General features: G+C 44.0%; 1 protein-coding gene across 1 annotated transcript in view; it reads left to right on the top strand.

Annotated features, from left to right (window-relative positions):
* Positions 1-4340: 4340 nt before the first annotated feature.
* The window catches only part of LOC143924362 (aldehyde oxidase-like), a 306571-nt gene continuing 283415 nt past the window's right edge, over positions 4341-27496 (top strand). The window contains exons 1-2 of the mRNA XM_077448642.1: positions 4341-6264; positions 16504-16561. Of these exons, the coding sequence (XP_077304768.1) occupies positions 6199-6264; positions 16504-16561 (124 nt within the window). The 5' untranslated portion in view covers positions 4341-6198. The remainder of the gene's footprint in view (positions 6265-16503; positions 16562-27496) is intronic.

Below are 27496 nucleotides of genomic sequence, written 5' to 3'. Positions count from 1 at the left end.
GCGTGGCATTTTGGCTTTTTATTCTTTTCCTAATTTTTAAACTAAAAAAACTGAATCTTTTTTAAAGAAAAACAATATTTTTTACAATCAAGTTATGGTCCGACTATACAGGAAAAAACACCCAATTAGTTTTGCACCACATCCCAAATTCGAAATGAAAAAATTACAAGGTTTGGAGAGAGGGATTTTGATGGTGCAACTTAAAAAGATGGAAACAGAGAGTAGTTTTTAAATATATGAAAAATATTTTTTTTAATTACAATCAAGGTTAAAAAATAGAGAAGATGATTATTGCACACTAGCCCGACATGTTTTGCTATTTGCTTCTTCAGGGGATTTGCAATATAACAATACATATACTGTAATATATAAAAAACACAAGTTATACATAAATATAAACACATAGTAAAGTGGTTAAGGGTATTCTGTCAGACCGACTCCCCCAAAGTCAAGCTTACCCCCTGCTGTGTCCACCCACAACTCAGCCACAGCTCAGAGTTTCACACCTGCCTATAGGAACCCAACGGGGGCATGCCATGCAAACATAGAGGGCAGAAACAAACCAGGCTATAAACAAAACAAGACAGAAAAAACTTTAAAAAATTGTGAAAGAGGAATATATAAAAATATATCAAAAGGTACTTTAGCTGCCTAAATCAGGGCAGCTAAGGAATGGAGAGAATCCTAAATGGCTATCCCACCTTTCATATAAGGAATATTACGGTAAACAGTTTTTTTCTCATATTATAAAAATCTATTTAATAAGATATAGATAGCCAAAATTGTAGAGAGGTATATATCCAAAATATATGTAAAGTAATACTTACTTAAAAAATTATTAAATTTAGCGTGGGTAAAATGACTGAAGATGTTGTGCTGGACAGAATCGATCAGCAATTATGACAACACTGAAAAAAAAATCTTTATTCTTACTGCTTTGGAAATATTTTTTTAGGCCAATAAAAATTAAGCCCAAGAGTTCCCAGATTGAAGGACAAATGCATAAGCATAATATAATATTTTTTACACTCTGCTATAAAACCTATACAATAAAAAAATAAAAACTGCCTTCATAAAATTTTGGTCAAACTGTATTCTGTTGGATGTCTTTGATAAACAAAATCCTAATTTATGTATATTGATTGGTTTGCGTGAAAGTTATAGCATCTACAACTATGGTATATTTACTGGAATTGTTTTTTGTTCTACTGCTAATGTCAGTGATCAGCGACCTATAATGGGACTGCGATAGTGCGACAGGCAATCTGAAACTGGGTGGGAACTAACTGCCACTGACATTACCAGTGACACTAATACAATGATTAGTGATAATACTATACACTGTCACTGTACTAATGACACTGGCTGGGAAGGGGTTAACATCTTGGGTAATCAAGGGGTTAATTGTGTGCCTAACAATGTGTAATGTGTGCTGATTTATACTAAAGATCTTTGTTTCTTCTCCCTGCTTTGATTGTTTCCTCTGTACAGATAGTTGACAATCAACACAGGGCTCTGGGCTGTGATTGGACACAACTAGATCAGCAGGTCCTGGCCATGAATCATTGGTCTTGGGGGTTGGGCTTAGCCCCTTAGTTCCAGTGAAGGGAACTCTTAAGACGTCAGCATACCAAGAAATGTTGGACAATTTCATGCTCCAAACATTGTGGGAACAGTTTGGGGATTGCCCCTTCCTGTGCCAACATGAATGTGTATCAGTGCACAAAGCAAGGTCCATAAAGACATAGACTTAGCAAGGATGATGGAAAATTAACTTCAAGTGCAAAAATTTACATTATAATAGTAACTAAAACACATAAAATGAAATGTAACAATGTAAGCATTTTTAATTCCAAAGTGCTATAATGGTGTAAACCTCCCAACTTAAAAGCTGTTGCACTTGAAGTTAATTTGTATTGCAATTATCTGTAGAGGGGTTTCCACCATCCCTGCTCAGTTTAAAAAAAGTTTGTCTTATGATTTTGATGTGAAATTACTGGAATTATTGCACTTGAAGTTAATCTGTATGGCAAATGTCTGTGAGGGGTTTCCACTATCCCTGCTAAGTTTCATTTTATACAGCATGTCTCATTTTCAGTTTGATGTGTACTACAGTATATGTGACGTTATGTACCAATACTGCGTACTGCGGTAATATTGAAGTTTATTGAGATTTCCATACTTTGGAGGGTTCCACCATTATTAAGTTATTGATCAGTAAGTTACCTCTGCACTTTTTTTTTTTTTTCATGGTGTGGAAAAACATAACTGTGCTTAGGGGCAGGCCTTTTACCTCCAGTAGTTTATTGTAAATGGTGGTGTGTTGATTACCTATTATACTAAAGAGTGGCATTAATAAACATCAACAGATTTCAGTTGTGCCCAACTAAGCTGCCCCCCCCCCCCATGGACAATGTGCTTGGCTGCTGAGTCCATCTCCCCATCCCTGCACTCAGTGCACTGATGGGCACTGATTGGCAGCACTGATGGCCACTAATTGACAGCACTGATAGGTGCCACTGATGGGCACTGATTGGCAGCACTGAGAACTGATAGGTGCCACTGATTGTAAGCACTGATGGGCACTGATTGTCAGCACTAATGGGTGCCACTGATTGGCAGCACTGATGGGCACTGATAGGTGCCACTGATTGGAAGCACTGATGGGCACTTAGAGGTGGCACTGGTAGGTGGTGCTGATAGTCAGCAGTGATTGGCACTGGCAGGTGGCACTGATTTGCACTGGCAGGTGACACTGATTGGGGAAGTGGGGAAGTTTCACATTGAGCAGATCATGAGGCTTGTAAGAGCAGCTCAGAGTGTGAAACTGTCATGTAATGTAACTGCATGTAGGGAGAGAGAGGATCTATCACAACTCAGCGATGATGTTGGGGATGGACGGGACTGAATAGCTATCTAAACACTAGCCAATGATTGGGCTGCTTAAAGGGGTGGAGCCATATACCCATAGCAGCCTGCCCAGACCCCACCCCAATGGCTGGTGTTAGATGGGGATGGGCGGAACAGAGCAGCTATCTAAACACCAGCCATTGATTGGTTGGTGTTAGATAGCTGTTCGGTCCCACCTATCCCCAACATCACGGCTGAATTTTGACAGCTCCTCTCTCTCCCTGTATGCAATTACATTACATGACAGTTTCACACTCTGAGCAGATCTTACAAGCCTCACAATCTGCTCAATATGATACTGTCTCACATTCTACTCACTGCTTGGATGCAGTTTTGCCAGCCACCCAGGAAGATCTTGGGACACTAAAACACAGGGTGATTAGGGTGTGCCCGGGCACACCCTGTGTGCAAGCCTATGGTCTGCACGAATTTAGTAAGAACAGGAATTTTGGTCACCAGTGTACTTTTTTGGATGCCAGTCTCTCCAGTCTGAGATAGGTGCAAGGCCATTGGAGCCTGGTAGACTGCAGACACAACTACTGTCCAAAATGGAAGGCAGTTTTTCTAGCAATGCAAGCCTTTCAGTATCTTCTACAAGGAGGCCCCAGTGAAGTTGGTGATTGATAACACAGCAGTAGTTTACAATGCTTGCCAAGGAGGCATCAAGAGTCTTTGCCTGTTAATATCTCACAACAGAAACCTTTTGTTGGGCGGGGAGCCGCTTATAGGCAGTTAACGACGGTCTACTTGCCGTAAAAAATAATCTTCTAATGGATTGGTTAGGCAGATTATTTTCCAACAATGAGTACCTCAACCAGTATTGGCTATAGGGGGCTTTCTAGCAGTAGTTCTCAGGCTCCACTGAACGAACGTGAAGCTTTGGTATTTTTAACAAGGCACAAAGGCAAAATGATAGAAGATGGATTCACAGAGCAATGCGATTTTTCTTTGGTCTTTGTCTTCCTCTAGTGTCCTTGATTATGAAGGTGCTTCTGAAAAATTGGACAAAAATAATTTATGCCATACAGGTGCTTTCCATCTGCTGAAGAGGTGTCGTCAGCACCGCCAATCACATTTTGGGTCAAACAAAATCTTTTATACCAACATCAGTGGCAGCACTCCAATCCAGTGAGACCACTTTTTAATAGCTTGGCTATTGAATCGGCCAGACTAAAGCAGCAGGGATTCTTCTCCAAAGTGGTTCAGACCTTGGTGAAGGCCACAAGATCATCCATAAATGCTACATATAAAGGAAGTTTGTTATCTTTGCTCAGCCAAAGATTTATCTCCTGTGCCCCCAGCGTTAGACAATATCCTGGACATGTCCGCGTTAGAGCTTGGTCTGGCATACAACTCCATTAGAGTATGGATCTCTGCTTTATCCTTTCGCAAACTGCAGATGGGCAGAAGAACCATTGACCAGATGTTTCATGCAAGCGTTAACCTCTATACAAGCCTCAAGGAAATCCTTGTTCCCTTCTAGAGACTTGGCATTAACCCATTGTGTGATGACGTGAGTATAGTTTAGGAAAAGAAAATTGCGGTAAGTATCTGATAGCTATTTTCTGTTTTCTTGATGGTGCTTTACTTCAGCTAAACTAGCGAAAATTATTATTATTATTATAATACAGGATTTATATAGCGCCAACAGTATGCGCAGGGCTTAACAAAAAAAAAGGCAGACATTACAATTACATTACAATTTGGTACAAGAGAAATCAGAGGGCCCTGCTCATTAGAGCTTACAATCTAAAAAGGGAGGGTCAATTGATACAAAAGGTAATAGATGTGGGGGGTGAGCTGATGAAGTAAAACTGTGTATTAGCTAGAAGCAAGAGTTTTCAGGGATCCTCTAAAGATGGATAGATTGGGGGATAGATGGATAGATTAGGGGACAGTCGGACAGATTGGGGTAGGGAGTTCCAAAGGATAGGAGAAGCTCTGGAGAAAGCCTGGAGGCGAGCATGGGAGGAGGTGACAAGGGAGCTAGAGAGCAAGAGGTCTAGGGAGGACCGAAGAGAGCAGCTTGGTTGGTATTTTGGGACTAGGTTAGTAATGTAGCTGGGCTCCGAGTTATGGATGGAAATGTATCCTGACCTTCTCTGCTCTTTGCTTAAGAGGGTCTTAAAGAGGAAGTAAACCCTGATGAGTTTACTTCCTCTTTGATTCCCTGCAAAGGTAAAGCATAATGGAATACTATGCATCGCACAGTAGTCCATTATGTGTCACTTACCTGACACAGGAGCCAGCAAAGTCACCGCTGTCCCCTGTAGTCCGGAGCATCCATCTTCTCGGTGGGTCTTGCTGCTCCGCCACTGTCATCCGGCGAAGCCACGATGTCACTCCCGCGCATGCGCACGGGAGCCGCCACTCGCGGCATATCGCCGTTGACCGCGGCGTGCTCAGTCTTTCGTCAAATATCTCCTAAACCGTGTAGGTTTAGGAGATATTTCTTGGACCTACAGGTAAGCCTTAATCTAGGCTTACCTGTAGGTCAAAGTTGGTTGTAAGGGTTTACAACCACTTTAAGAAAAGGGCAATATGTTTCATATAAGGTTAACTTGTCCAAAGGTCATAGCTACCAAACAAATGCCAATGTGTGGAAATCTTCATCTCTTAGTTTTGAAGGTGTCAAATCAAGGCTCTGTGGAACACTTGTCAATGAGAAATTGACTGCTGTCCTGGAGGATACCCATGACAAATTATAGTACATTTTGGCAACTGTGGCTAGATTAGTTTCTCCAAAAGTGCTGGACTTTATGCCTTTAACCCACTAACTCTTTATGTGTACAAAATGTACCTATATTTGTTGGATACTAATTTGGATGTTATTTTTGAAACTTTGCTACTATAAACCCATATGGCCTCTGTATGATGCCCTCTTTATTTCATTATGCTATATACATTGAACCATCTATGTATGTTATAATATACATCTTACTACATTAAAACCATTTGATACCTGAAAACAGCATCAAGACCAGAAAAAAATAAAGCAAAGTTGAAAGGAAGAAATGCATTTAAACTAAATGTGAAAGTTTGTTCATTTTTAAACTTGATACCAAGATATGTAATAATTTTGCTTCATCATAAATTTTTGGTCCAAGGCTCAACAGGCAGGAAAAACTAGTCAGCTTCTATCTTCTGTCTGGCTTTGTAGACTGCATGCTGACTGTTTTCCTGTGGTCTTTGTCCCCTCCCAAACTCTCACCATAACTAGAAAATTATACATCAGCAGCGTTCTGCTTCCAGATACCTGCTTGGATCTAGAGCTACGACTACAGCTGGATGTCTACAGCTAAGAGTAAAGGCATGGAATCAGATGAACTTATCTTCTTTGTGAATGGCAAGAAAGTAAGTATAAATGGTTACTTCTCTTTTTGTTAAATTATTGTCTTATATAAAAGAAAATAAGAGACCTTTTTAAAAGACAACCTTTTTCTGGCAGTTGATTTTTGCTGTGCATGAATACCATTTAATGTTTATTTGGTTATCAGATTAGTTGCATTACTAGTGTGAACATGTAAATCTTTTGTTACATACTACATTACATGTCTTTGCTGACAGTTAACAGGCACAGTTGCTCAAACAAAAAGTCCTGTATATGAAAAACAATAACTTTTGCCTATTTTGTGTTTATTTGAATTTATTAACATTACAATATATTTTATCCAAATAAATATATCTTAATAGGTGCACTGTAATTACTACTTTTTCTCCAGTTAAAACTGTATTGATTAATTATTTAGTAGTAGTTGGGGACCCGCTGGGGTGAGTCCTTTCAAAGGCCAGTTTTACCCAGAAATGATTTTCAGTTACTAGCTGAGCGTCAATGTGTAGTATGCTGGCTTCTTGTATCTCTCAGAGATTTTAAAGGTGCAATGTTCCTCCAGTTTTAAGCAAAAAAGACAATAAAGACTTCTGCGCTACGATGTGTGATTCTAGAAGAAAGGGGTTATTCAAATGAAGAGGCTTGCTTGAGGTTGCTTAACACCAGCTGTGTTCCCACATATAGTAATGAAAAGGTTCACACTGCTGCGATGCGAGAACCCGAATCCAGTACGGGTTCCCACATCACATGTCACCCGTAGGCAGTTCACACTGCCCTATGCGAACTGATGGCTTTGCATATATTGCAATGCAAACTATCAACCTGGATAGGAATCGCATCGCATGGGTGTGAACACCCATGCAATCTGATTCTGGTGCGGAACAAAAAAATCCTGTATGATTTTGGTCCGAATGCAATATGAATTCAGCCATACAATCTGTATAGCTGAATTCACATTGCACTGACCTCGCATGTGATTTGCATAGCAGTGTGTGAATCACATGTGATGTCTGACATCGCACTGGTTTGCAGCACTAAGGCTGGATTCACACCTATGCATTTTTTAGTGCTTTTTGCAGTTTGCAGATTTGCACTACAGAATGTGTTCCATAGCAAACCATGTTAAATGGACTGTAGTGCAAATCTGCAAAATGCAAAAAGCACTAAAACTGCAAAGGTGTGAATCAGGCCTAACTCTCCAAATATCTAACATGATGCCAAATGATAATGATATCAACGTTATCTAGAGTCCAATACACAGAAAAATGTATGACAATAGTAATGACCCCTAAGGGCTCATGTACATGGGGCAGTTGAAAACCTCTTCTGAACACTGAAAACTGACAGCTGGAAACCGACAGTGAAAAGCTTTTTTTTTTGTACAATATCATTCAGCTGCAAATAAAGAGATGCAGGGTTTTTGCTGCACCTGCAAATTTTTCACCTAAAGATTAATTTGATAAGACCTGAAAATGAAATGGTTACACACCAAAAACCATATCACACTCTGAAATATGATACTAATTTAACAATATTCTGAACCAGTTCCCTAAATTTAATTTAAAGCGGTATTAAACTCAAAACCAAATATATTGCAGCATACCAATCATTTAGATGTGGTGGCTGTATTTGTTTTCACATGGAGATCCAGCCAGTAACAAACCTCCTGTGTAAGCCCTTGTACACACGGTCGGAGATGCCGTCGGAATGTGTCCGAACGGAGCGTTTTGTCGGATATTCCGACTGTGTATGGTCTGCATCGGACTGTTTCAGTCGGAATATCCGTCGGACCAACTTTTCCAACTTCCCGGAAATATTTTCCAACAAAATGCTCCGATCGGACATACTCCGAGCATGTGTAGAGAATTCCGATCGGACAAAGTGCCACGCATGCTCAGATCAAATTCCTGCACCAAAGCTATTGGCTACTAGCGTGAACACAGTCCCGTCGTAACGAAATAACGTCATCACGATGGATTTTCCGACAACTTTGTCCGACTGTGTGTATACAACAGTTTCGGACAAAATCCGACGGACAAAATCCGACGGATTTGGTTGTCGGAATCTCCGACCGTGTGTACAAGGGCTCAGAGTGCCTATACTTTGGATGAAAGGGCAACAAAGACAGCTTTTGGACAGCAGCATTGTCAGTTTGGTGGGAGGATAGTGTTGTGCCGCGTACACACGATCAAACAATCGGGTGGAAAAGTCCGGCAAACTCAAGTCCGCCGGACAATCCCCCGTGTGTAGCCTCCGGCTGACTTTTTTTACCCGAACTTAGAAAGTATTTTTGCACTCCAATCTTCCCGCCGGACTCGCATTTCGGCAGACAATCCGGCCGTTGGTGTGCCAGTCCGCCGTACTTTTGAAATGAGCGGACTTTTCCCGCGCTGAGAAAAGTCCGCTCATTTTGAGCTCGTCTCCAGGTAGACGGGGTCAGCTAGGGAGGCGTCGCTGGCCCGTCACCTGGTATGGACTTAAAGGGGAACCCCAACGCCGAAAAAATCGGCGTGGGGTCCCCTCGGTCCACATCAGACCCTTGTCCGAGCACGCTACCCGGCCGGCCAGGAAAGGGGGGGACGAGCGAGCGCCCCCCCCTCCTTAGCCGTACCAGGCCGCGTGCCCTCAACATGGGGGGGTGCTCGCTCGTCCCCCCCCTTTCCTGGCCGGCTGGGTAGCGTGCTCGGACAAGGGTCTGATGTGGACCTGGGGGGGACCCCCACGACGATTTTTTCGGCATTGGGGTTCCCCTTTAAGTCCATACCAGGTGGCGGGGCCAGCGACGTCTCCTTCGCGGGCCCCGCCTACCTGGAGACGCACTCAAAATGAGCGGACTTTCCTCCGCGTGTGTGGGCGAGTCCGTTCATTTCAAAAGTACGGAGGATAGTCCGGCGGACTTAGTACACCGTATGAGTCTGCTGAAAAAGTGCCGTGTGTAGGCAAGTAGCCGTTTGGAAAGTCCGGCGGGAAGTCCGCCGGACTAAGTCCGCCGGATAGTCCGCTACGTGTGTACGCGGCATTGGATGCACTAACAAATTGAAGCTTATGGCAATTTGCTTACAACAAGTTACAGCAGGTTTATTCTTCCTTTTTTTTTTATATTGGGGGTGGATAAAGCTTTTGCTTAAAAGCTGACCATTGTAAGCACCCTTCTCGTGATAAATGATGTGTCTCCACCCTCTATCTGCGACATCTGCAGGATAGGTTGTTCTGTTGAAACACTACAGAATTTCTGTCTGGATCACTAGGCAAAAATAAAACAGCCATCACATCTAGGATCTTGTAGACTTCAATATACAGTGCCTTGAAGAAAATGTATTTATATCCCTTGCAATTTTCCAAATTGTTTCATGTTACAACAAAAAACGTAAATTGATTTTACATGATAGACCAACATAAAGTGGCACATAATTGTGAAGTGGAAGGAAAATGATAAATGGTTTTTAACATTTTTTACAAATATGTGAAAAGTGTGGTGTGCATTTGTATTCCACCCCCCTGAGTCAATACTTTGCAGAACCGCCTTTCACTGCAATTACAGCTGCAAGTCTTTTTGAGGATGTCTCTACCATCTTTGCATACCTAGAGAGTGACATTTTGGCCCATTCTTCTTTGTAAAATAGTTCAAGCTCTGTCAGATTGGATGAAGAGCGTCTGAACAGCAATTTTCAAGTCTTGCCACAGATTCTCAATCGGATTATGCTTTGATCTAAACCAGTGTTTCTCACCTCTAATCCTCAAGGTGCCCCAACAGGTCATATTTTCAGGCTTACCATTATTTTGCACAGGTGATTTGATCAGTTTCGCTGCCTTAGTAATGATCACAGCTGTTTCATCTGAGGGAAATCCTGAAAACATGACCTGTTGGGGCGCCTTGAGGACTAGAGTTGAGAAACACTGGTCTAAACCAGTGATAGCGAAGCTTGGCACCCCAGATGTTTTGGAACTACATTTCCCATGATGCTCTTGCACTCTACAGTGGAGTTAAGCATCATGGGAAATGTAGTTCCAAAACATCTGGGGTGCCAAGGTTCGCCATCACTGGTTTAAACCATTCCATTGTAGCTCTGGCTGTATGTTTAGGGTTGTTTTCCTGCTGCAAGGTGAACCTCCACCCCTGTCTCAAGTCTTTTGCAGACTCTAATGCCCCGTACACACAAGCAGAATTTCTTGGATGGTTTTTCTGACGGAATTCTGCTCAAGGTTGGCTTGCATACTTCCATAATGAAGAGTCTTCTATCAGAGTATGAGGAGGGTTTGCTAGAAAATTCAGGACTATTGCCAGGTCGAATTGAGGGAACCTATTTCTCTTGAGAGGGTGTAGTCTTAGTACCGCTCTCATGAAGTGCTCCATCAGCAGGTTTGCTGCCCATTTATTTTGGGTAAAAGCCGAGATGGCTGAAATTTTGCACCTTAAGCAAACTTAGGCTGAGCTCCAAATTCAATCCGTATTGCAGGAAAGACAGGATTTGAGATACATTTGGGTCACATTTGGGTCACTAGGGTCAAACTGACATCCAGCTGCAAAGCTTGTGAATCGACTCCATATTTTGGAGTAGATGGCATTGGTTGACCCCTTTCTGGAACTCTGTAAAGTTCTAGTAACCTCTGGAGAACATCCTAACTATTGTAACCCCTGCTTTACAATCTCCAGGCTGCTAAGGCCAGTCGTGATGGTTGCGGATGTAGGGTATCTCCTTCAGACAGGAGATGAGGAGTCATCGGCAGAGTGATCGGTGGGCACACGCTGAGAACCATTGCCAGAGAGACCCATAGTCTGTGAGGCCAGTAAGGAAATACTGTGATGAATGTCAATATTCTCTGTCAACAATCTTCTCAGGAATTTCAGGATTAAAGAAATTGGAGGGAAGGCATAGGCCAGTTGCCCAACCCAAGGATGGGTCAAGGTATCCATCCCCTCCGCTAATGGATAAGGTTAGTATGAGAGGAACCGGCTCACCTTGCAGATGGTTGATGAGGCAAAAATATCCATCTTGCGCACACTCCCACTCATGGATGATCTGTTTGAACAATTTGGGTTGAAGGGACCATTCTCTGGGGTCCATGAACTGTCTGGATAGGTGATCTGCTTCCAAGTTCTGTCAGCCTGGAAGATATATGGCCATCAAATCTGGGAGATATTATTGTGCCAATGTCATTATTAGTTCCACCTCTCTCAAGAGGGATTGGCTGTGCATCCCACCTTGTCACTGTATGTAGGACACTGCTGCTGTGTTGTCCAGATGGAGCAGGACTGGGCGAGCCTGTATGTGAGACAGCAAGGTGGCCAATGCCATGAATGCTGTTTAAGTTCCAGAATATTGGAAACTAGGCCCTGAGTGGGAAATTCCCCTCTGCCCTGGATCTTGAGTTGTTCGCAGGTGACGCCCCACCCTGCTGCTCTGGCATCTGTGGTAACAATGATTCATGGCTGCAGCCCTAATTAGCATTTGTTTTGCCTACCACCAGAGACTCTGGTGCATACGGCTGGTGATCCTGATTTGGCTGGGTTAGACAAACTCTTCCACTGCATCAGGAAGCCTTGGGGATCATCGGAATACATGAAGCCATCATCCCAAGAAGATTGTGGCCACCTGAGTATTGAATTGGGCCCCTAGGTAGACCATATTCTGTGTAGGCTCCAGCTGCCTCTGGTAATGCCTGTCCCTCAATGCAAATCTGAGGAACTGCTGGTATGACTGAAGGATCGGGACATGCTGGTAGGCAGATTGCAAGTCCACTGAAATCCTCCAGTCTCCTGGTTGAATAACCTGGATTATGTTATGGACAGACTCCATCTGGATAAATTGATTCAGCCTCTTGAGGTAGTTCGGGAGGCTGCCGATTGAATAGCCAATAATGGCTTTGCACCACTGTGGACTTAATCAGCCATTTTTTTAGCAGTGGTCTTGCCAGAACTGAGTCCCTTTGAGCCACCTGGCTCCAACTGCCTCGTGGGCAGGCCCGGCATTAAAAGGACTTTTGGGTATCTAAGGGAGCTGCATGGGTCTTGGCTCTCTGCGATCTTACGAAGGTTAACTATGTAACCCTCAAATGCCTTCTGAAGTCCTTGGATGGGTGAAAGCCTCTGAAATCCCAGTACCTGTTTGGTGCTCCTCTGGATGGTTGCCCACTCTAGTGTCTGGACTTTTGATCTTGGGGCAGAAGACCTGATTTTCCTCCTGTAACCCTGGATATAGCAGTCTTCAGTGTTTTTGGGCTAAACAGCGCCTTCCCATCAAAATCCAGTTTACAGAAATTTTGCTTTGAGGATGGATCAGCCACCCAGGGTTTTAGCCACAGCACTCTTTTGGCTGTGACTGAGCTGAGCATGGCTCTGGAGGACCATTGAATTTCGAATTATGTCAATAGCTGCCTCATCTGCGAAGTCGGCCAAGAGTTTTATCTCATCAAGAGCCTTGATTATTTTCTTCTTTTGCCAGCTGGTTTTTGATCGCATACTCCAAGTTCTGCGCCCACACTCGCATAGCACTTGCTACAGATGTTAAAGCAACAGCACCACTCTCCATGAGTTAAAACTTTAAGTGTATGTCAATGTGTCATGTGAGGATATTGTGAAAGGAGGAAGAGTCTTCCATCGGAAGTGTCACATTCTTGGCCAGTCTTGTGACTGTCACATCCAACGTTGGTGGGTTAGATAAAGGAGTCGCATCCTCCTTGGTTCGTGGATACAACTTCTGCAACCTATTGGTTAAGGAGGATTTTCTATCCCTCTTGTTCCTTTCCTCCTTAAACAGGCCTCTTATTTCTGTCAGAAGAGGAAAGGTGTTTCTTTAAGTTCTTCCTATGGAACCCAAAGGCTTGTTTACACTTGCAGCAGACTCTGCTATTGCACTGAAAAGCGATCTGTGCTTAGGTCACCCTTCATAGGCATTTGATATTATCACATAGAGGGGACAAGTGTTCCTGTATACACTGCTCTTGCACTGCCCCTGCCATTGAAATCTACGGGCAGCACTGCCGAAGCGCCTGCAAAGCATTTTGGCAGCGTCGCAACATAGGTACTTTTAACCCTTTACTCCCCGCTAGTGGCTTGCGTGAGCCTCGCAGCCATTACTTTGATAGGCTGTCACTGAAACTGGCCCACTAAGCCATTGGCCCTCTGGGAAACTCCCGGTAGTCCCGATGGCCAGTACATGCCTGCCTGTTTTAATGGAACAATTCCGTCTGATGTAGTTTAAATTTGTTTTGTAGGACTTGAAACAACTTTACGCCCTTTGCTGCCAATAACCAATAGAAACTAGTGAGGTTCAATTTGGTCCAGTGTTTAATGATATTTGGTTCATTAAGACTAGTAGAAAAGAAGGGGTTCCTAAGAAAAGGACATTTGAGGGGGATGGAGTAATAGTGTCCCCCTGAATATTTGAGCTTGTCCCATAATTTAGTGAATGTGCTGTGACAGAATTTTGTATGAAAGACCTATGTTTTGGAAGGAGCCATAATAAGCTATCTTTATGCAGGGGGTCATGGTCCATCCCTTCAAGGGACATCCATATGGGCATCTCAAAGGTAGTGTGATATTTAGTAAAGGGTGTTAGTTAACCACCCTGTGATTTACAGTGAAAAGGTGTATATTTGGCAAGTCTAGGTATGCATTATTGCCATATAAACTACAAGATTTGTTGATGCCGATCGCAGAAAATCAACAAGACTATCCGAGTATAGTCATTTTGACCACTTCAATACACTCCTGCCAAGAAAGAAGGTAAGCATTCCAGGCTGTAAGTAAGCATTTAAGGTGGAATTTTAGTCAGAAATTTAAGTCCTGCTAGATTACTCTAGGCTGGCCCCTTTTGCAGGCATAGCTACTGTATGTAAGACATTAAAATTGCCTATACTGTTTAAAATGTAGTAACACACACACCCTACTCTGCACATGCTCAGTTGCTCACCATTATTAGGCACTGTTGAATTTGTAGAGGCTGATCTGCTGACAGCCTTAAAGTGGAAGTTTGGTTGAGGACACAAGCAAATGTGACAGTTGGCAATCCTGGCATTCCAGGAATGTAACCTTTTTTATTAAATTAATGGGTTTAATTCCACTTTCTGAGTTATTGCTGTTCAGGGGCTCTGGGCTTCAGCAAAATGTCGGCCTCCAACAAAAAAAAAAAAAACAGGTGCAATGCTGGAGGCAATTTACAGGAGACACACATTTTCATAGAATAATTATTAATATGGTATGTATGTTCCCTGCTAAAGAATATTATTTTTTATCAAGTTGTTATGGTTAAAATTTTACTTTAAGTTCATGAAGAAGAGTTGGATAATCAGCCCTATATAACGTGTGATTAAGATCGAAACCCAAATAGAGGATGTATCCCATTGATATCATTCCCATGAATGAATCTAAAAAAAAAAAAAGGAACCAGTCATTCTGGTAAAGAAACATTCAGAATCTTGAATCTTGTGTGGTTAATGTGAACGTCTGAAAGTTCACCAAATTGATTTAGTAGAGCTTTTAGGTTGGGGAAGGTAATAGGGTTAGTGACAAACAGCATTGTGTAATCTACTTATGGTGGCATCCAACAATGAGGCTAGTGATATCTTAATGTATTCAAATGTATTGGGCCAATGGTTCTATTGCAATTTGAATCCTGAATATGTAACATGGACTGTAGAGGATGAATACAAAAAAATGGCCACCCAATTGTAAAATTGTGGTCCAAATCCCCATTTCTGGAGCATCCACCAAACACCACCATTTGTCTCACCTTGTTTGGTGAGACAAACAGTGTTGTTTGGTTGATGCATTAGGAACAGTGTAGAAGGTGTGGAGTCACCTTCTATCTTGTGGACATATACACCCCTCTTATTTCTCTGCATCCAATGCTGGGAAAATCTCCCCTCCTTGTTTACAAGAGCATGTCATTTTGACCCAGGCAAGCTAAGATTTATATTTCTGTTACATTTACATTACCTTTACTTGATATCTAGGAAGTCCAAGTTTAATTTCTAGTATCACGTGTCCCTCTATGAATAAAACAGGATGGGCTCTAGAGTAACAATGCCCAGTTTTCTCTGAAAGTCAGTAGCAGTTTGATCCATGTGGTGTCCATCGTTAAGTGTGAATCATGAAGAAACTATTAACATTGAAATGCATGGATTCCATATGCTTAAAATATCTAAGACTGACTGTATAACACTGTATTGTTTTTATGATATTTTACTTTTGATGGCACTTCATCTTTTTAATGTGCTATAATAAAATGATTTTATACCATCTGAAGGTTCAATTCTTCCTCATTTGTTGGCACAATTAAAGTCCCTTACCCTGTGGTTGTTGAGGTCCCCTCCTTTTTAGGATGTGGCCCTCCCTCTTACAGGGGTTATGTTGTGGTTTGTAATCTAAATAGTATGTTGTGTTTGCATGCCACCTTGATCAAAATAGTGGCCATGTGCTTGAAGAGGCATGAACCCTACTTGATCTGTGTGAATCAATTGTCCAATACCTGCATTCAGTCTGGTGGCCCAATTTTTTTTAAACAAATTATCATTTTACATTTAAGTAGCGAAATAAGATATTTTGTCCAATTGTGATATTTCATCTGTGTTCAGTTTCAGAATCATACATTCCTTTGCCAAGATGGATTCATGGTAAAAGCAGTGGTTCTCTCTGGCATAAATAAAGGCTTCTGTCCGCATAGGGACAAGGAGTTCCACGTATATGTTTTGTAATGGGGGACTGTAAAGCAATCAGGGACAGGACATTTATTGGCTGTTGACTTTGGTCAATTCTATCAGCAGCTCCTATGGCTTCCTGAAAAGTATCCTAAATTTTGTGAGAGTGGCACACAGGGGATGATATCATCGTCTAGCGATGAAGAAAGAAAGTTGATGGGGTCATAAAGATCTGAGAGGTTCTGTGCAAAATCGGAAACTATCTTGGATAGATTACTAGTCAATTTTCTACCTGGGAGGCAAAGGCATAGTATTTTTAGGGCGGGATCAAATTTTCAAATTTAAACCAGAAAGGTATCTTTATTGCCTTTCAGATAAAACGTATGACTAAGTTACTTATCAACTTTATCAGCATGTACAAGGTTAAGATTAGGCTTAGCTCGCTCCAGTTCCATTTTATTGTGTGTAGTGGGGTTGGTCCTAAAAGTTGCTCACCTAGACAATTTTTCTGTGTGTTTGTGTCACACGTTTTTTTCAGCGTAAGAAATTCTCACTAAGACCTTTTTTGCGCACAAGTCAAGAATTCTCCTGTCTAACATTTAACCTTAATTTCTGCACCATAGATAACTGAACAGAATGCAGACACAGAGGAAATGTTGCTGCCCTACCTGAGAAGAAAACGTATCCTTGTGTCCTTACAGTGGTAATTCAAAAACCATAATAAACAACATTGTTTATCAAATATCAATTTGACATATGTCAATATGATTGTGCTGACTTTCTCGTGCTGTTGCTTCATTTTGAGATGAGCCCTAATCACAGGGTTTGTAAATGTTGGCCTGGCACTACATGTTGAACCCTGTGATGAAAGTGCTCGGTGGTATATATGAGCTTCTGAAATTAGAGCTTAATGGAAGACTATAAAATATCATCTCTTCCTTAAAGCGTTCCTTAAAGAGTTCTGAGTGAAAATGCATAAAGGTCTTAAACAGAGCACCACACATCCCCTTGTCTTTGGGAAAAAAACATATGAGTGCTGCCAGCATTGCTGCAAAGGTTGAAGGGGTAGGGGGTCAGCCTGTGACCCCTTCCCTCAAACCCTATTGAGTATCTGTGGGGCATCCTCAAATAGAAGGTGAAGGAACGTAAGGTCTCTAACATCCACCAGCTCCATGATGTCGTCATAAAGGAGTGGAAGAGGACTCTAGTGGCAACCTGCTAAGCTCTGTTGAACTCCACGCCCAAGAGGGTTAAGGCAGTGCTGTAAAATAATGGTGGCCACACAAAATATTGACATTTTGGGCCCAATGAGGACATTTTCCCTTAGGGATGTACTCACTTTGTTGCCAGCGGTTTAGACGTTCATGGCTGCCTGAGTGATTCTGAGGGGACAGCAAATTCACACTGTTATACAAGCTTTACACTCACTACTTTACATTGTAGTATAGTGATATTTTTTCTGTGTTGTCACATGAAAAGATATAATAAAATATTTACAAAAATGTGAGGAGTGTACTCACTTTTGTGAGATACTGTACATCTTGCTGTCTGTTCTTCCTACATCAGGGTTGTATCAGTGCAGCAAAGGCCATATGTGGTTCTCAGTTTCTTTTCACAGTTCTAAGCTGTATAGGTGCTTGTTCCTGAATGCTCAACTACACCCCACTGGTTTGCTATCAACATCAGGTATCGTCGTCACTGTATAGCATGCTACTAAAATGTTTAATGTTGCTTTAAGACATAGTTTTTTTTATATTTAACGCTTGGCAATAGCTGTTAAAAGTGGTGGCAGGTGGTTTAATATATTGGGGGCAGCAAACTAACAACAAACCCCCCGAAAATGGATGTGAATGCGCCGATCGACCCACCCATGGGAGACGGATGGGACTGCGTGTTGGAGTCAGGGGGAATGAAGAGCTGGAATATTGATTTTCCTCGCTGACAATCAGGAAGTGTGTCCTGAAACACGATTGAACAGGGAGCCCTAAGACTCCCTGGCCAATCGGGTCACAGGATCTGCTTCCTGATTAGCAGGGAGGAGAATCAGGAAGACAATATTAAATATTCGTTATTGTCCCTCACTGTGCTTGAGCCCGCCCTTTTTTTTAAGCCAATTAGTGCCTCTGGCGCCCTGCATGTAGATTAGGGGCCCGGTGCATGAATTAGAGGGGCGGTGCCCCTATGCCCTTTATGAATGGGTCTCCACTGGCTGTTACATTTAATTGTAACTCACAGTGAACATTAAAAAAATTTATGCACAGAATCCCATTGAGAGAAATGCACAGACGAGGGAAGGTATACACACCACATTAGGAAATGGATCCACATTTAACCCTAAGCCCTTGTACACATGGTCGGACATTCCGACGGAAAATGTCCGATCGGACCGTGTTGTCGGATAATCCGACCATGTGTGGGCTCCATCGGACTGTTTCCGTCGGAATATCCGACGGACCAGGTTTTCCAGCTTGGCTATAAAATTTTCCGACAACATCATCCGATCGGACAACACGCATGTGTTGAGAATTCCGATCGGACAAAGTGCCACGCATGCTCAGATCAATTTCCTACACCAAAGCTATTGGCTACTAGCCTGAACGTAGTCCCGTCGTAACAAAATATCGTCACCACGTTCTGAACGATCGGATTTTCAGACAACTTTGTCCGACCGTATGTATGCAACAGTTTCGGACAAAATCCGTCGGACAAAATCTGACGGATTTGGTTGTCGGAATGTGCGACCGTGTGTACAAGGGCTTAGATAACAAGTGTGTGGATATGTTTAAGAAACTGGTCATGATGGAAATAGAACAATTACCGGTGAAAAGGGTACTGTATGAGTCACAGGATATCAGAAAAGGCATCACATTGTTAGAAGCCAGGTAAGATGTTGTGACTTGCCTGGTGGATTAAGGGAGCTGTTTTTTTTTTTTAAATAATTTTTATTAGAAGAATTTTACAGTATAATCAAGATACAAGTCACATAGAGATCAGAAAATGACCACCAAATAATCACAAAATACTCACAAGATAGTCGCAAAGTAATCACAAAGTAATTCAAAGTAATCACAGAGAAATTTCCACATCTCCCCAACTATTATAGCAGACCCAGCCTCCCTCCGCCCTAAAATCACTCCAGTATGCTGAATTAAAGTAGTGAGCAGGCAGGGGGGAGGACAGAGAATAGTGGGGAGGTGGATGAGATAGTGGGTGATCGAACTAAGAGTAAAACTAAACATAACATGTGAAGGAAGGAAAGGGAAAGAAAGAGACAAGGGAAAAGGAAAGAAAGAATGAAGCTGTCCGAAATTAGTCTGTCAAATGCCCAAGGTTGAAAATTAGTAAGCACAAGAATGGTCCCGTGTGGCCTCCGCATCCTACTAGGAGTGATTGGTCAACGGGTCATGGACACGTATCTGGAGTTTTCCTACGCCATGTTTCCCACATTTGCCAATTGTTATCAAACTTTAATTTTTTTCCAAGCCTGAGGGCTAGGGTTGATTCATACCTGTAGTGCAGATTGGTAGTTGCCCATACCTCTGAGGCGTTAGGTGCTTGATTATTTTTCCAGTATCTAGCTATCAGTGTTCTGGCTACCAGAAGAATATGGGATATTACAACTCTGAAATCAGGTGGATATTTTTCAATGCCAAGGTTGAGAATAGCCAACCCTGGCTCAGGGGTGGAGAGGAAACCGGTGATGCTTGATATACCACGAAATATGGTGTTCCAGAAACTGGTAAGGTGCTTGCAGGACCAAAACATGTGGAGGAGGTTACCCACCTCTCCACAATTTTGCCAGCACAGGGGGGAGGACTCAGCCAGGCCAAACTTCGAAATCCTATACGGTGTAAGATACCACCGCAAGGCTATTTTCTGGGCTATCTCCCAGTGTCCAACACATCTGGAGGCTGTGTAGTTTGCTCCAAACGCATGGCACCACTGCACCTCTGTGAAGGCCCTCCCTAAGTCCTCCTCCCAGCGCAGGTAGGGACGGGATTTAACAAAAGTAAGCTTATGTTGGGAGAAATTATAGAATAAAGATATTCCTTTGGGCAAGGTAGGAGTGGCAGCATAGAAGTTCCAAAGAGAATCTGGTAGCACTACATGAGTAGTCCTACTATCCTTCAGTAGATGAGAAATTTGGCAATATTTGTAGGCATCAGAAGGTTTCAGATGGAAGCGTAATCGTAGGGATTGGAATGGAATCAGCTGGGGTCCCTGGAAAAGATCCTGCAGCCTCCGTATTCCCTTCCCGGCCCATTCCTTTACCGTGAGATTAGGGATGATAAAATCTAGAGCCCGCAACGGGACAGGGAGGCTAGCTAGTTTGATGTCCTGTGGGGTGGACTGAAGGAGTTCTCTCCAAGCTTGCAAGGAGGCTCGAAGAGTATCGGGAAGCCTACGGAGGGACCACTGTTTAACGGAGTCTGCAAGAAGGAAGAGCCCTAGGTCCCGAGTAGGGCAGAGGGCTCTTTCAATACTGCACCACCTTGGCTCCTGGGTAGAGTTGAACCAGTGTTTCAATTGGACAAGCCTGGATGCCAGATAATAATCTCTAAGATCCACCATACCCATACCTCCCGCCAGCCTATGCTTTGTCAGCAGCATCTTAGAGCATCGCGGTCTTCTGGAGCACCAAATATATTTGTGCATTAGGGAATTAAGTCCTGAGCTGACCTGGAAAGTTGAAGTCCCAGATAGGGGATAGTGGAATTGCTCCAAGTGTATGGAAGCATGATCCTCAAATCAGTGAAGAGGGATGGGTTAGTGTTTAGGTCTAGAATAATTGATTTTGAAAAATGTATCTTGTAGTAGGAGATCAAGATAAATTCCTGAAGTACTTGGTGTGCTTGTGGTAAAGAGGAGGATGGGAGGGTTAAAAAAAGGATAATATCATCTGCAAATAAGTTAATTTTGTGGGGGCCTTCGTGCATGGGAATACCTGCAATCTGAGGATGAGATCTAATTCTTTCGGCTAGTGGCTCAATCAAAAGATTAAAAATTGTAGGGGAGAGGGTGCACCCTTGCCTGGTACCATTCGATATAGGCTAAGGAGACGATAACATATTAGAGGTGAAGACCCTCGCTGAGGGGGCGGAATAGAGGGCGAGAATAGCTGAGAGGATCGGCCCCCCAAAGCCAAACTTCTGTAGGACCCGTTTCATGTAGCCCCAATGGATCCTGTCGAACGCCTTCTCCGCATCCAATGAAAGGAGCAGAGAAGGCGTCCGAGAGGTCCGTGCGTATTGGATAACCCCAACGACCCTCCTGGTGGCGTCCGATGCCTGCCGGCCTGGTGTGAAGCCCGTCTGATCCGGATGGATCAACAAGGGGATGAGGGGAAGAAGTCTCTGGGCAAGAACTTTGGCATATATCTTAACGTCTGTATTTAGTAGGGATATTGGCCTGAAATTGGACGGAGTAATCGGGTCCTTACCTGGCTTGAGAATAGTGACCACGTAAGCCCCAAGCATCTCAGGGGGGAAAGATGCAGAGGCAAATGCCTCCGCATATACCCCCGAGAGCTGTGGGGCAAGTAGGTCAGAGAATGTGCGGTAAAAATCATTAGTTAGGCCATCCGGTCCTGGAGATTTACCCAGGGGGAGAGAATTAATGCATTTCCCTATTTCTTCCGGCGAGATAGGCTGGTTAAGAAGTTCTAATTGATTTCTAGTGAGGGAGGGGAGATTGACACTGGCTAAGAAGGATTGTATGCTATCATCCGTAGGCTGAGGGGTGTCTACATCTAATTTCAAGTTGTATAAGGAGGAATAATAGTCGGCAAAGGCATCCGCTATTTCCTGAGGATTTATTTTCTTATCTTTAGTTATGGGGTGGTGGATAAAAGGAATTTTGATCTTGATCCTAGCTGCCCTCACTCTGTTGGATAAATACTTGCCAGCACGGTTGCTAGAGGAATAGTGCGACAGCTTGAGGAAATACACACATTTATCGTATTTAGCAAGCAATAAACGGCGGAGGTCAACACGGAGCTGAGTGAGCTTATGGGCCATGTTGGGATCCGGTTTAAGCTTGTTAGAGGATTCTAAGGCCCGAATGTCCTTCAGGATCGAGTCCAGTTGCTGATTCCTAAATCTCTTTTCTCTTGAACAAATTTGAAGCATGATACCCCTTATGAAGGCCTTATGGGCACACCAAAGTGTAGTAGGGCTGCGTACTGAACCGGCATTGAGCTCAAAGAATTCAGACAGGTGCCTGGAGATAGCAGCAACATGCGAGGAGTTCTGAAACAGCTGTGAATTTGCTCTCCAAACATAGGCCGAGCACGGAGCGTGCCCCTCCACCACAGCAACAGATACGGGTGCGTGATCAGACCACGAAATATCGTGGATGGTGGAGGAGGACACTGCCTGCAACAACAGCCTGTCTACCAGAATCAAATCGATCCTGGAGTAAGTGTTGTGTCTAGCGGAGTGGAACCAGGGCTCGAGTCCTGCGGGAACGCATGGGAACGGCGTTCCCGTACTATTTCCACAACGGGAACGCCGTTCCCATTAGCAGCCGGAGGAGCCTGCTGCTCGTGCGTAGCCCGCCGCTCCTCTGCCGCCCGAGTCAGTGACTGGTTGCTAGGCTAGGGCCGCTCCGCGTCTAGCAACCGGTCACATGACATCGGCCGTACACGCGGGCACGCACTGGAGTCAGTGCGCATGCGCCCTCCAGCGCAGCCAGCGGCAGACACACGCCGCTGGCATACGGACTGTCTCCTCCCTCCCCTCTACCCAGTTCTATCCCGAGCGAGAAGACTAGTAAACCAGGTTAGTCACTCAATACTCTGCAATACTCTGCATTACCCCGCAAATACTCTGCATTACCCCGCCAATACTCTGCATTACCCCGCCAATACTCTGCATTACCCCGCCAATACTCTGCATTACCCCTCCGCCAATACTCTGCATTACCCCTCCGCCAATACTCTGCATTACCCCTCCGCCAATACTCTGCATTACCCCTCCGCCAATACTCTGCATTACCCCTCCGCCAATACTCTGCATTACCCCTCCGCCAATACTCTGCATTACCCCTCCGCCAATACTCTGCATTACTCTGCATTACTCCGCCCATACTCTGCATTACTCCGCCCATACTCTGCATTACTCCGCCCATACTCTGCATTACTCCGCCCATACTCTGCATTACTCTACCAATACTCTGCATTACTCTACCAATACTCTGCATTACTCCACCAATACTCCGCCAATACTCTGCATTACTCCACCAATACTCTGCATTACTCTACCAATACTCTGCATTACTCCACCAATACTCTGCATTACTCCACCAATACTCCGCCAATACTCTGCATTACTCTACCAATACTCTGCATTACTCCACCAATACTCCGCCAATACTCTGCATTACTCCACCAATACTCTGCATTACTCCACCAATACTCCACCAATACTCTGCATTACTCCACCAATACTCTGCATTACTCCACCAATACTCTGCATTACTCCACCAATACTCTGCATTACTCCACCAATACTCTGCATTACTCCACCAATACTCCGCCAATACTCTGTATTACTCCACCAATACTCTGCATTACTCTACCAATACTCTGCATTACTCTACCAATACTCTGCATTACTCTACCAATACTCTGCATTACTCTACCAATACTCTGCATTACTCCACCAATACTCTGCCAATACTCTGCATTACTCCACCAATACTCCGCCAATACTCTGCATTACTCCACCAATACTCCGCCAATACTCTGCATTACCCCGCCAATACTCTGCATTACCCAATACTCTGCAATACCCCGCCAATACTCTGCATTACTCCGCCAATACTCTGCATTACTCCAACAATACTCTGCATTACTCCAACAATACTCTGCATTACTCCAACAATACTCCGCCAATACTCTGCATTACTCCACCAATACTCTGCATTACTCCAATACTCTGCTATACCCTGCCAATACTCTGCAATACATAACCTGCCGATACTTACTCTGCAATACTGACCCTGCCAAGACTCTGCAATACTTACCCTGCCAAGACTCTGCAATACTTACCCTGCAATGCCCTGCCAATAATCTGCAATACCCAGCAGTAATCTGCCATACCCTGCCAATACTCTGCAATACCTTGCCAATACTTATCCTGCCAATATTCTGCAATACCCTGCCAATACTTACCCTGCCAATACATATTCTGCTAATACCCAGCCATACCCATCCATGCTCAGCCAAAATATTATTGGGGGAGATGACGTGGATATTACAGTAGGGGATATGTATATTGCAGTGGGGACTATATGGTGGTGACATTTTTCACAGGTTTTTGCAAATTTATTATTTGCTGATCCGAAAAAAGATCCGATCTGTGACTCAGATCCAAGGAATGATCCGATCCATGAGTTTTTTGATCCGTTGCCAATAATCTTGCACGGCAAGGGCAACGTTATTCCAGTTTGTGTGATATTTTCTAATTTGCTGTATTTGAATTTGGAACAGGGTGTATTTGTGTTAGAAATTCCCTGCGAGGGAAAGATCATCACCCATTGTGTTGATTATTCTGTTTGACAAGTTAACTTATTTTGTATTTGTAAACTGGCACTTTACTATATATGTACTGTATTTTCTGTGAAATATATATGCATATGAGCGTACCTTTATTTATTTATTTATTTTTTTGGTGGGGGAGTGGATCTTGGGTGAGAGTTCCCACACTTTTTTCCCCAGCACTTGACCCCTGAGTGGAACGTATAGTCCTTCTCGCTCGCATGTTGGCATCTCCAGGCGTCATATAGATCTTCAGCAGCTAAGAGGTGTTGGAGTCCTGGCAAGGGTCGGTTGGATCTGGACGTAGTATCCAGTGTATAGTCGACCGTCATATTAAAATCGCCACAGACAACCAACGACCCCCTGCGGCATCGGTTAATCTTACGAAAAAGCCTATTCAAAAACCGTAACTGATGCACATTAGGGGCATAAAGATTTACAATAGTATACACCTTATTGTTCAATTCAGCAAGCAGAATTAAATATCTCCCTTCAGGGTCCATCAGTACTTCAGATAGGGAAAAGGCCACTGTGTCTTTTATAGCAATAGCTACCCCCCTCTTCTTTTCTGAGGCGGAGGCCTGAAAAATGTGAGGGAAGTTCTTATGCTGGAACCTAGGAGCAGCCGAATGCAAGAAGTGAGTCTCCTGAATACAGAGCACATCCGCCCCCAGATCCAAGGCCTCCCGCCACACAGAATTCCGTTTGACCGGATGGTTTAGACCGTGAACGTTAAAGGATACAAAATTAAGCGACATTAGGTATGGCAGTCAAATGCAGGACAGACAGGATGGGATTCCCTTCAAGGCAAGTACCAGCATCACCCGAGGTTCTGAGTCCTCCGAGGTACAGGAGAAAAAAGGACCAAAATACAGTCAAGCGGTTCGGAAAGACTAGAACAATGCTTTAACACAGCTGTAACAAAAACAAAAAGATCCAGAAACAAAAGTTAAAAACAGGGAATAGTAAAAAAAACGACAACCGAGGAGGTCTGAAGGCATTACGAATGCCCATTGATGTGGGGTGTATCAAGGGTGAGCACCAAAGTACATCCAGCGACTAGGAACAACAGTCGATAGGAGTGTAGCAGCAGACCGCTTCAGGGCACTCTTTTTTTACTTTTCTTCTTTCTCCTCCGCTGTACTGTCTGCCAGTCTCCCTGAGCATCCACTTTTAAAGGTGGGGATGAAGCCAGAAGTGCGGTTTGTTCCTCGGGGAGAACATCCAAGATGCGTAGCAGATCCAGCCCTTCTTGGAGGGTAGTAATCACAGAGGACTTACCCTCGTGGGTGATCAACAGTTTCAGGGGGTATCCCCACCGGTATGGGATTCCGTGGTTCCGAAGAGCTTTAGTAACAGGCAGAAGTGTTTTACGCCGCTGCATGGTGAATTGAGAGAGGTCTGCGTACATCTGTATGTGGGAGAATCTGTCTGGAAGCTGGGTCTCCCTCCGGAACGCTGACAGCAGCTGCTCTTTCACATGGAAAAAGTGGACCCGCATTAGAACATCCCGCGGGATGTTGTCCGGCAGGTGTGTAGGCTTAGGGAGACGATGAATGCGATCGATGATCAGTTCTTGATCAGTTAGAGAGGGCAACAGTGTTTTCATAAGGTCTTGGACATGTTGGGCAAGCTGGGTAGGTAGGACAGTCTCAGATATACCCCGCAGTTTAACGTTGTTAGGTCTGGATCTGTCCTCCAGGTCCGCCATTTTGGACTTGAGCCACGCAATATCCTCAGATTGATTAGTATGAGCATCCACTAATGTATTGTGGGCTGTGGCAAAGTCCCCCATTTTTTGCTCAACATGATCCACTCTCCCAGCGAGCTCACCTACTTCAGTGTCAGGGAAATAGGCGTTACCTCGGAACATACGATCGTGTTAACGCGCGTCAGCGCTCACGAAGACGCAATGTGATTCCCAGACGAACGCCTGATGTAGCTTCTGTTCAAGTGCGAGTACGCGGGGTAGGACGAACGCATAACGTTACACGTCGTAGGCGTACGAACGCGATGGCGCGCTCACGACGTAACCCCAGCGCCGTGCCTATTTAAACGTTCACCTGACAGTGCCGCATTGCTGGTTTATCGTCAGCTTCTCCTGAGTACCTGTGCCTGTTATCCCTGCTGTCTGATCTCCTGTTTACCGACCCGGCTTGTTTGACCTGCTTCTGCTACTCTCCTGGCTCCGACTTCTGGCTTGTCCCTGATACTCCTTGTCTGCTCCTGGCACCCGACCTCGGCTTGGCTTGGCTCCCGTTTCCTGGTCTCCAGCTCAGGATCCATTGCTCTCACCTCCGGATTGATCTCCCGTGTTTGACCTTCGGCTTGACCCTGACCCTGCCTTGGACTTCCTTGCACAGTTGCCTCCAGAGACTGTCTACTCAGCTTTCCACCTGCTGTGGAACACAACCCTCGGATTGATTGGTTCAAGAAAGAAATAACCTTCACTTCTGCCTACTGCCAACAATACTGCCTGGATCCCGAGTCAAGAAACTTGTCCAGCTGTTTGACCGTTCAACCCGTACCCAGTCCTGCTCCCAACATACCAGCAGCTTACCAGGAATTCAGAGATGTGTTCGACAAGAAAAAGGCGGACATCTTACCCCCGCATCGTCCCTATGATTGCCCCATCGAATTATTGCCAGGAGCTCCCATTCCCTTCGGCCGGATTTTCCCTCTTTCTGAGACTGAACTTGGGGCCTTGAGACAGTATATAGACGAGAATCTGGCAAAGGGATTCATCCGTCCTTCCTCATCCCCTGCTGGTGCCGGCATCTTTTTCGTAGAAAAAAAAGACAAGACTTTAAGACCATGTGTGGACTACAGGGAATTAAATAATATCACCCTCAAGAACCGCTACCCACTTCCGCTCATCCCAGAACTTTTCCAAAGGTTCCACACTTCCCGCGTTTTTACCAAACTTGATCTACGTGGAGCCTACAACCTTGTCCGTATTCGGGAGGGGGACGAGTGGAAGACGGCATTCAGAACAAGATTTGGGCATTTCGAATATTTAGTCATGCCCTTCGGATTGTGCAATGCCCCAGCAACTTTCCAGCACTTTATTAATGACA

The sequence above is a fragment of the Lithobates pipiens genome, unplaced genomic scaffold, assembly GCF_037356315.1.
Source record: "Lithobates pipiens isolate NorthernLeopardFrog02 unplaced genomic scaffold, aLitPip1_a1.2 Scaffold_22, whole genome shotgun sequence".
NCBI classification, from domain to species: Eukaryota; Metazoa; Chordata; class Amphibia; order Anura; family Ranidae; genus Lithobates; species Lithobates pipiens.
The sequence above is the reverse complement of the archived record's forward strand: the minus strand, read 5'-3'. Positions and strand labels throughout refer to the sequence as shown.